General features: G+C 44.8%; 1 protein-coding gene across 1 annotated transcript in view; it reads right to left on the bottom strand.

The window, feature by feature from the left end:
* RIPOR2 (RHO family interacting cell polarization regulator 2) overlaps positions 1-9,207 on the bottom strand; it is a 68,673-nt gene extending 59,466 nt beyond the window's left edge. The window contains exon 1 of the mRNA XM_027678723.1: positions 9,028-9,207. Within this exon, the coding sequence (XP_027534524.1) occupies positions 9,028-9,088 (61 nt within the window). The 5' untranslated portion in view covers positions 9,089-9,207. The remainder of the gene's footprint in view (positions 1-9,027) is intronic.
* Positions 9,208-11,019: the final 1,812 nt, after the last annotated feature.

Here is an 11,019-nt window from a genome sequence, read left to right on the forward strand (position 1 = left end):
ATGATGCCTCTGTAATGTAATGAGCCCCAAGTGCATCTGCCAAGTATTTGGACTGAAATTCCAAAGGAGAGAGGGTGGTCCACAACACAGAGAAGCTCACGACTAAACCCTGAGACCAGTACACCCACTCATGTCTTGAGGGAATACAGGTTGCTTGTTGGTCCAGCCTGCCTTCACCTGGAGGTGTTTAACCACTTGGAGAAATCTTTTCCTCTAGGAAAGGTGAAGAGCAGCTTTTCATACCATGTCACTGGGGCTGTGAGTGGATTTGAATTAAAAGAATTTACAAACAATATGTAATGTAAAACAAATAAAAAGTGTTTCTTAGGGGTGTGGTCTAGCTTTGCGGCTAAAGTTAAATGACACCAGAGAAACCTCGCCAGTTTTTGAACATCTGACCCTGGGAACTATTTTCGGTGCAGTGATTTTTGAAGTGATTAATGACAAAAACTTGGCACTAATCAGGGGCTGGTGTTGCTGATTAAGCTAACTCTTCCTTGGCTCACAACAGGCATCAGGAATAGAGTGGGCAGGAAGCTCTCCAGAGTGCCAGAAGAGGCAGAGCACATCAGGACCTCCCGAGCTGCTTGCTTTTCAACAGGGAAATTAAAAAAAAAGCTACAGACATCCAACTCCAGAGCTGAGCTCAGCAGTGCTGGAGTGCTCTGCTCCTCCTGTGGCTTCATTTTTCTTTGAGAATATTTTTATATGGATTCTTTTCAACATTCCCACCCCTCTCAAAAAAAAAAAAAAGTGCTTCACTTGTTAAATGTATGCTGGGACTGCTAGTGTGGCATTCCTTGCATGTGTTTGTAGGAGGATCTCAGAAATGCTATCTAGTTTCAAATCTATCTACATCTATAAAATCTCTCTTTTCTCCAAGACATTTAAGAAAAGGAAATCTGTTAGTTCAGTGTGAAGGCCCAATCCTTCATTCCTCACGTAAGCCTAAGTTCCTGGATGATTCAATTTATAAATTGGACAGATTCTGCACATGACACTCCAGAACTCACAGGTTCCCCAGAAGAAGCAGGCTGTGCTCGCTCCGCTCTTTACATTACCAGAATTAAGAAACCACAGTGACCTCTGGTCTGGTGGTGACGTTCAAGGCAGTAAAAAGTCTTATTTGCTCGGTGCTACCTCTGTTAGCTCTGTGCCATTACCTGGGCCCTGTCCTTACTTTTTGTTCTTCCTGGTTGCATGAGAAAACACAGTGAGTGAGACTTCAAAACTTTCAGGAGCTCTCAATTGGCAAACTGCACTTCTACATAGTCACAACTACCCTGCTAAAATGAACACGGTGTCAAGTAAGTCACATCCATGTTCACAACAGAGCCCTTCCACTGCCCTGAGCTACCATGCAGTGAGAAGGATGTGAGCAAAGCTCCATTTATGCTGTAGAGCCTGAACACTGGCCAGCCTTGCTAGCCATTGGCATCTTAATCACAAACTTCAGAGAGCCGTAGGGCTAATATGTGAGATTTTATAAGCTCATCTCCCTGAGGTCCTGCAGGAGTCCCTGAAAACTTAATGTCTATGAAAATAAAGTCACAGAGCTTTTAGCCATCCCACTGAGGTCCCCAAGAAAGGCTATCCCTCTCTTTTCTGCCACAGATGGTTGTGACACCCCTACAGGAAAGCTCCCGGATCACTGCTTGGCTGCTGCCATACCTGAACCATAGGCACACTCCTCAGGGGACATCAGAGGGCTTTTCACTCTGGTATTGCACAAAAGCTCATCATTGTGTGTGACTTCCCCTAGGGTTGGGCACGGGGTGGGCAGGAAGGCAGGGCTGGCCCGGGGAGCAGCCTGGTGTGATGAAAGGAGAGCTGTTGCAAGCTCTTGTGTGCAGTGCTATAGGCACTTCAGAGAGCTCTGAGTTTTGGGGGCAGTTTTGGGTTTTGCTTCCCAGGGTGGTCATTTCACCTGGGTTTATGGGATTAAGCATTTATTGAGCTGGGCTACTTTGAGTGTATTTTGCTCTCTGAGAGATGGGTTGTGACTATTTTAGGCAGGCTTATGCAATGCTGTGACATAGGCAGTAAAGGCCAGGGGTTTCCCCAAAATACCCCTTTATTTTCTCACTCTTTGTGGCTTTCTTTCTTGCTACCTCACTTTTTGTCTTTCCATCTTTTTACCAACCATTTGAACTCTAGGTATCGTTTCCAAGCTCTGGATCTCTTAACTTTCCAGTTCCCAGACTGTCTACAATTAAACCAGAGTAAGCCAATGTCAGCCCTTGGAAGTTATGCAGAGTTAAGCTTATTATGCTCAAGATTTCCACAGCAGTTTTTCTTCACCTGTTTTCCAGTTGCCAAAGACACAGGAATACCAGTGACTCTTCACAACATAAACCCCTACTTCAAACTATTTCTCCACTCTTGGATGCCAGATCAAGAACATACTGCTTAAAATTCTGTGAGGCCTGACAACACCCCTTACCCTCACAAGCAAATCTGAGATATAGGAGAAATCCTACTATTGGGAAACCTTCCCACCACCAACTTTTTAGTGCCTCTGTGACATTGTCAAGTGCTTGTCCGCTCTTTTCTCTCTCTTTCTCTCTAATATATGCTCTCAGACTGTTTTTACTCCTCGTCTTTTAACTCTGCACTTCCTGACCCAGTTGTTTTGTGCCTGTCACACCCTTGGTATACCAACCACAAGCCTTTGGTTTTAGCATCCCGGCAGGCGGAAGCTCATTTCACAGGCAGCTGAGCTGTGCCTCGAATTATTAAAGGGGTGAAGTTGTTTACACCATCCGCTCATGTTAGCCAAGCCACATTTATTTTGTGAATTTAATGATGGGACTGAGCGACAAAAAGCTTGTGTTTCACAGAGCTTTGTAAAGACACTATATAAAAACAGGAGGGGAAAAATGCGTGAAAAGGAAATTTTGCTTCAGACTTTAGTAAGACACTTGTTTTGCAAGCTTAGAAGACGCCCCAAGCACACCTGATCAGTGGTTTCTCTCTGGCTTGTACATACCTTCCTCTTTTCTCTGAGGGCTGGTTAAATGCCACTTGTTTATTTGACCTGTTTTTTCCCCTCATGTTGTTATTATTAGTGATCTAGAAATATTGTCAACAGATATGAACCAAAAATATTATCTTCAAGAAACAGAGAAGGAAACACCAAGAAGATCAAAGATCTTTAATTAAAAATAGAGAGAGAACAAAGTGTCTCTCATTTCAATCTTTTTTTTTTCATTTCGGGCCTCATGGACTCAAACTTTCCTGCTTCATATATGGAGCAGGATGCCCTGTTAAAAATAGCCCTCCAGCTGCCCAGGACAGCTGGAAGTGCTGACGGGCCGGAGCACTGCGGGTGGGTCAGTGTGGGGGTGCCTAGGGTGGGGATGGGTGTCTTGCACTGATTCCTCCAACCACAAAAAGCTCTCTCCCCAGTCTGCATAACTCTCTGTCCACCCATGGATCACAACCAAAAAGAAGCAGCTGCGAGGAGCAGGTGAGCAGAGCATTCAGTGTAAACAGGAATAAGAAAAAATGCTCCATAAGAGAGCACCCTCTGTTCCTTGATGGCCTTGTACTGTGTGTTAAATAGGTCTGATCATGCTCTTGGAGAAAGGTGCTTCAATCTGAGTTTATAGGCCAAATATCTCTCTACAATCTATCTATCTGGATGAAACAGACACTGTTGCCTTGGTGATGGGACTTATCCTCAGAGCTGCAGCAAGTACAGCACACGCGTTCTCCATGTTCAGGAACGTGAGATAAGCTGAAAGGACAAGTAGGGCTGGTGGGACCTGTAAATGTTTTCAGGACACTGATCCACTTTCTCCCAGCAGTCAGGAAGGAGAAGCTCCCATGCTTGATACATTGCAAGGTTGCTCATCCTTACAACAGCCTTCTGAGATATTAGGCATTTGTATGCTGGATAAAAAGTAGCCACTCTTTGGGATGAAAACACAGGAAAAACTGTATCTCTGTATATCTCTGAGGTAGGCATCTGCTGGAATACCCGTAATGATATGCACGCATGCATATTCTTGGAAGACATGATTTGCTTATAGCTGCACCAGTTTGATGTGCTCTGTGGAGAGGGGTCATACCTGATGGGGCTCACGAAAGCAGAGCTAGATAAGGCATGGAAAGAAACCTGGTCCCACGGGTCACAGACAAGCTGTGACATGGATGTCCCTGTGTGACCTTTTGACAAGTCACTGCAGATGTATGCCCAAGAGAAGCATAGTGTCTTGTATTGCTTTAGGGGAAGAGAAAAGTGGCTTAACCTGAATTGTTGCTGAACAAAGAGTATGTCTCAACTTTAAGTCAACATCCAAGGCTCTATCCTCATTTTTCTCTAACCTCATTCTGTGCGGGCAGTGCATACAACCATGTACAGCAGCTATCTTTCATTTCAGCTAAACCTCAGTGCTGATCCCAAACCCCAGAGCTAGAACTCCTTTCTCTCCTATAGGAGCAGGCAGGCTTTACAAGGATGTAAAGGCATCTGGCACATTTTTAAAGCACACCTTAAAAGTTTGATGCAGTTACTGTTCTTCTGGGACAGCAGTGCTGGAATGTATCTGTGTGCCATAACAGCACATCAGTCCTGGGCAAGGAAAGGACCCTGTGACTCTGAGACTGTGCAGGACACCATCTAAAGTGGAGCTCAGGTCTACTGAACTAGAGCACGGGCTTTCTCACTGAACACAAGGAAAAGGACAATTTTGATTTTTTCCACCACGCCTTGGAAACGTGCATGGGATTTTGTATCAGCTATGGTCTGAGAGGCTGGTCATGGTTACCCCAGGTGCAACCAGGGGGCACATAAAGGAGGTGAGAAGTAGAGATGTGAAGATAGATCAGTGTAGAGCAGGTGCATGAAAAGATCTGTGACAAAACACAGCCTAATTTCTACTTTTCCTGTGCATTCTCAGTTTGAATATGTTGATCACTGCTAACGAGATACTTGGACCATTATGCTTGCCGTGTTTGTCGAGTGCTTGCAAATTCTGTGCATAGATGTGTCTCCTTGACCTAGGAGCTCCTGCTGTGCCCCAGTCAGAGGCTGTGCTGGGGCAATGGCATCATGCCTCTATGTGAGCCCTCAGGTCTCCTCCCGCGGAAATCAGAATCTGCCAAGAGAGCTGACTTGTGCCCAAATCTCCCTCCCTCTCTGTGCCTGGGAGCCACAGGAGCGTTCCTGGCTCCTCCTCTTAGACAGAGCCAGGGAAAATCCATGCCTGTTTGGCTGCAGTGATGAGGGGAAACCTCCTGCTAGAGGAAGGGATTTCTTTTTAATGAAATATAACTTCAGAATCTAAAGGCACTTAGAGTCACTAAAATTTAAACAACATTTTTCCCAGAGTAGGTGTTTTGACCTAAGAAAAATGTAAGACTAACTGAAGACACTTGCCTTGAATTAACATAGTGAGTAAGGCCATAAAAGAAACAACACCTATCACTGACTGTGCTTTCAAGAGGCTAAAAGAGTTTCTTCTTGAAACTTTTGCATACTACAGCTGTGCCCTGCTAAACACTGGCCAGGTTGCAGAGGAGAGGGAGTTGTGCTTCACCAAACCTAAGCACAGTCACTTGCAAAGCCTCTGCAGACCCTTTGAAGGAGAGAGCACAGTGTCAGTGCAAGGCTGTTATCAGAAAACAAGAAAGTTTCTTTGAGGACGAACATTTTGAAGCCTTGAATACCTGTTGCAAGAGTCAACCTGATTTTTTTCTGAAAAAAACTCCAGCATACTTGGTCACACCCAGCCCGGTGACTTGCCATTTCAATGTATAATAGGGAAAAATGATGCTTACTAGAGCCCAAGTATATGAAAATGTTGGAATTATCAATTATGCTGAAGAAAATACAGAAGTTTTCAACAAATGTTTTGGTTTGCATGTGGGAAAATATCAGTGCCAGCTTACAGTCAATATCAATGGGAAAATATTTCCCCCTTTATCTTTCCCAAAGGAGAATTTTAAACTGTAGTTTTGAGAAGATTTATTCAAGGAACTTCTTGTTGATTTTTCAAAAAACTTGAAACACCAGAGGAATTCCAGAGAGCTACGAGTTAATGTTGTGTCACTAATGATGTGATAGCCTGGCAGTGGTCCTGGCCTTCCTATGGAGTACCTGATGTAAGAGTTATACAAGCAAAATTAAAGGAGATGGAATACAAGCAGTGGCACTTGTTAGAATTTCCGAGAAAATTGCATTGTTAGTGTACTTGGAATTCTGTAAGAAATAAGACTTGGTACTGAATGAGATCTTGACAGATGTAACACAGCTGAGAAATCATCAGGGATGCCAGTTTCTAGTGAGGACATACAAAGATTGGTTCTTCCCTATGGGATTGAACTCTTTTCACTTCAGTGACCTGAAAGGAAATTTTTAAACAGTGATTGACTGAATATGTAGATGGCACGATGCCTGGAGAAGTGGTAAATCACTCCAAGAACAGTCTACTTAGAAAGTGAGATGATTCATCTGGCTCTAGTATGGGCATAGCTGGGAGCAAAGGAGACAAGCCATAGTTATAGCATTGACTATGTCCTGAAAAATTTGACTCTGAAAGACTTGGAGATTATAGAGAAAAATCTGGTGAAGAGCAGACCCTCACATGATGCTGGGACCTGAAAAGACTTAAGCAGACCCTTGAACTGATCCTGATATATATATATATTTATAAAGTATGAGTGAACAGATCACATAAATTCTGGATTTGTCCCTGGTCTAACAGTTTGGGAGCACTAGGCTCCATGCTGGTGTCCACCAAGGAACTGGTCTCAAGAACACGAAAATGCTTAAAAGATTAAAACTTTATAAGGAAACTGTTATGATAACAGTCTGATTGGCAAAGGATAGGAGTGGTCTGAATACATTCTGGAGATAGTAAATGAGATATTTATATTAAAAAAAATAGTGAGATCTTAGCTCTCCCTGGACAAGAAGGAAAACTAACTTCAAAAGACTAGACCAATCAGTGCTAGAAGAAATAAGATGCAGCTGTGTTTAACTATGACAGTAGCTAAGCACTGGGACAAGTTCAAAAGGTGGACAGAGATCTGCCATCACCACTTTCCAAATCAATCTGCATGTGGAAAATAATAAAAAATAGCCCATGCTATAAGAGCTGTGGTCTGCACTGAGCTGAGAGTTCAACATCTGACCTGAAAACCTGTGACTAAGTTTTGGCTGGCGCCTGGGTTTCTGCAGCATGAGCAGGAGGGGGCTGCCCTGTGACCGAAACAGGCGTTGCTCCTCCCCGCTCAGATCCCACCCAGCCCAGGGGAGAGAGCTGGGTTGTCCAGGGTCAACAGCGCTCCCGAAATAGCAGCCAAAAAGTTAATGTTTCCCTGCTAACCCATTCAAAAAAAAGGAGAGGGTGGTGAAGGGGAAGGCCATCACTGTGCCTATGTTGTTTGGGCTCTCCGGCTGGCAGGTTTGGGAGCCAACAGACCCTCTGTCTGAGAGAGAAGCTGGGGTACATTTTTTCCCAGTTACATGTAGGTGAGTTGAAGAGGCTGTCACCAACTCATAGCCTCTTAGGATAACTCAGGTGGGAAGGGACCTCAGGAGGTCATCTGTTCCAACCTTCTGTTCCAAGCAGGGTCATGGAGAGGTTTTTAAAATGTTCCTGCCTTTGAAAAGCAGAGCCTCCTCTAGCTATTGCAGGATCAGCCCTGCCAGAAACAACTTAGCTGAGAGGCTGAAAAGGATTTTTTAAATGGTGTATCATTCCCTTCAGATAACACAATATATGTGTCAAATAACTTGCACACATTTCTCTCCTTTCTTCCTACATTTCTAATTAAGAACATAGGCTAAAGGTTTCAGAAACAGCAATGAAGCCAAAATCCCACCAGCTCTTCAGAGCACTTGAAAATGTCCATATCAAGTAAGAGCACGCGGATGATTATCCTGGGAAGCAGTATCCACCTGTGTTGAGTGCAGAATGCAGGGAATGCAACAGGGTACTTTCAATGCTAGTTGATTTGCCCAATGGCATCAGGTGTTCCCTGGACTATCAGCACTTTTTCCATAATGCAAATGCTCTGCCCTCTTCCTTCTGCAAATTCATTGCCCTTCTGAGCCCAGACTGGGACAGAGGGTGAAGAGTGGGGGCATATAGACGTGAGAAATGTATTTGAGTACAGACAGTACATCATTCAAACTGCTTTCTTTTCAGAGTTGGTGCCTTTCACTGGGGCTCAGATAACTTGATTTGGCACTATTCACTGCTAAGTTTTCCATACCAACCGCAGCTGAGCTTTGTTTAAATGAGGCTTGCTGAAGCTGTGTTGAAAGTGAGTTTAAAGGTTCACAGTCTTTGGAGTGGATCCAGGCAGCTCTTTGTGCCTTCAGCTCCCTTGGAAACTGTGGAGGGCTGGGGGCCGGGAGAAGATTTGCATGAGCAAGTTCTCCCCCTGGCCCCTGCTCAAGTGCAAAGGGGAGCAGTGAGCAGGGGCAGAAATTAGACACCATGGGCCAGATTCTTTCTCCTTCTTTGAGTCCTCCTATCTGTATCTCTGCTATTTTGATCTGCTAGCACTGAGTACACATGTAAACGGTGGCACAGGATGCAAGCAGTGAGGAATCAAGCACCAGCAGAAGCAGTGTAAGGGATAAGAAACTATGACACTGGCTTTGTACCCCAGGTTGTGGCAGTCGGAGAGGAGGACGCTAATTCTGCTCAGATAATTTAAGTAGCAAATCACCTTTAGCCCCTGCAAAGAGCTCCTACTACTTTAATGACAGCTGCACCTGTGGTGTCGAATGCCCAACGTGCTGCTTTGCACAGTGCAGCCACTGTAGAAAACACACTAGGTGTCCCCCCACCTTTCTTCTGCAGTAACTTCCTTTCTGAGGAAAAGTATTTTTATTGTATCTGTAGTTCTTTTGTTCTCCATTCTCTCAGGAGAAAAAGAAAGTCTGGTCATCCTGTGACCTTGGAGCCCATAGACAACTTCAGATTTACTCAAGAAATACCACCCAGGCTAGAAACCGGCCTCTAGTCTGAGTAGGAGAACGATTAGTTTAATAAAAGATGACTTTACCTTCCTCAAAGGCATCATCTTCTTCTCCGGGTGCAGTCAAATCTTGTTGGGCGTGCTGCATCGTGGAAAGCACACAGCTCAGGGAGCAGCCAGAGCCGAGTGCTTGAACTGGTTCCTACACTACAGCTCGACTATTTCCTTTTACCAGCTGCCTAAACATTTTGGTGGTAACAGCTTCCGCATCTGCACTTACGAAAACAATCTCATTCATACAAACAACGCCTCTTGTTTTTACAGCCCGCCTTAGAGATGCGTTTTGAGGTCGAGTGTCTTTACTGTTGAGAGAGAAGTTGATTTTGAGAGCAGTGGCAGGCAGGACAGGCTTAAAATGCACCCTGCCCTGTTGCTGAATGCTGTAGCAGGGAAGCCCTGTCAGCCCGGAGTGTAAGGGTTTTGCATATGAATGTGAATGTTTTCTGGTGGTAGAGATAGAGCCAGAGAACAACTCACCGTGCTGGGCCTGCAAAGCAACTCATTTTCACCCCAGGGACAGTGTGACAACAGGAAACCCCCATCTCTCTCAGTGCCATGTATTCATGGGAATAATTTTTTATTTAGCACAGCAGCAGTGACAGCACATTCTCACCTATGCTGGGGTGACCCAGGGCAATGGACACCTGGACAAGCTGGAAAGCCAAGGTGATGGCAATTGTCCCTTGGGCAGATGCCTTAGCAGGGACATGATTCTCGCAGTTAGACTTAGTCGAGTCTGTGGTGCATTACCAAACCTAGGGACCTTCCTGATCAGGTGTACAACAGAACAACATCAAACAGTGTCTGCCAATAATAGGCATATAATTTGAATGTCTCTGTCACTACTAATTTGTCATCACACTGGTCCATTCAGTCACTGTGTTTCCTGACCTTTATACATCAAGTTGACTCCTTTGTGTCAGGTCTCAGTTTATGAGAGGACCTTCTCTACAAACAAACTTAATCCAAACTCTCACAAAAATACATTTGGCCTTCAGGTGTAGTGTCTGAGCCTTGCATAGCCCTGCTGTCTTCATCAGTCCACTCAAGGATATTTCATGTGTATGTCTGTCCACATACAGCTGTGGAGCCTAGCACAGGTAGTCCCTCATATCGCTGCTACCAGAAGTTAGAATGTAATGACAGTAAACCTCTACTAAGCTGTGATTAGTCAGTCTAGTAATTGCATGTGTCGCCACACCCTTGGAAGTGAGACTCCCAGCACAGCAGTCGTGTTCACTGCAGCTTCCGGATGATGAATCACAAGCAGATATCATGACCTCATCTCTAGTTATTATATGGAGTTTTTTAATAGCTCTAGCAGTGGATTTCTGCAAGGTAGTGCACAAGTTGAACTACTCCTGATAGAGAAGACAAGACCAAAGATGGGACAAGTCCATTTGGAGCACCTAACCTAACCCCGGCCCAGGCTGTGTTCATTACCAAATCTTGTGGCAGCACTTCGATCATCACAGGAAAGTGAAAATCCTCTGACCAATTCAAGCACATCCTTCCTCGGGATGCAGGGTCCCTGGAAAGTGGTGCTGCGACCCATGGATCTTGTGCCTTTCCCTCACTGTCACATCAGGTGCCTTGGCTGCACAACCTAGGAGTTGCTGCCTTGCCAGGGTAGGAAAGCTGTATTTTCCTAGGTGAATGTGGTAGAAGCCAAGAACATCCTAGGGCTTCTGTTTGGTAGGGCAGTATGGCTTGACTGCCCAGTTGTTTCTCTGCCTCATCAGCAAGACTCCTTGAGGAACTCTTTCTAGGAGGGTCCCCTTGATCTTTGCTTTGCTTTAAAATTACCCTTGGCTATTTCCCCACAGAGTAAAGATGACAGTTTGGCCCAATAGGTAAGGTAGAGGACTTGTTTCTGTCCCCACTGGACAGGCTTTGGGAAGTCACTTCTTTCTAGACTTCCTCCCTGACTCTTTTTCCTGCTCTGCTTATTTGAAGTGACTTCTTCAGGTAAGGACCATCTCTAATTAGAGCTGCTCCCTATTGTGCTCATGGGAGCAT

The sequence above is a fragment of the Neopelma chrysocephalum genome, unplaced genomic scaffold (genome assembly GCF_003984885.1).
Source record: "Neopelma chrysocephalum unplaced genomic scaffold, ASM398488v2 Primary Assembly neopelma1_22b, whole genome shotgun sequence".
NCBI classification, from domain to species: domain Eukaryota; kingdom Metazoa; phylum Chordata; class Aves; order Passeriformes; family Pipridae; genus Neopelma; species Neopelma chrysocephalum.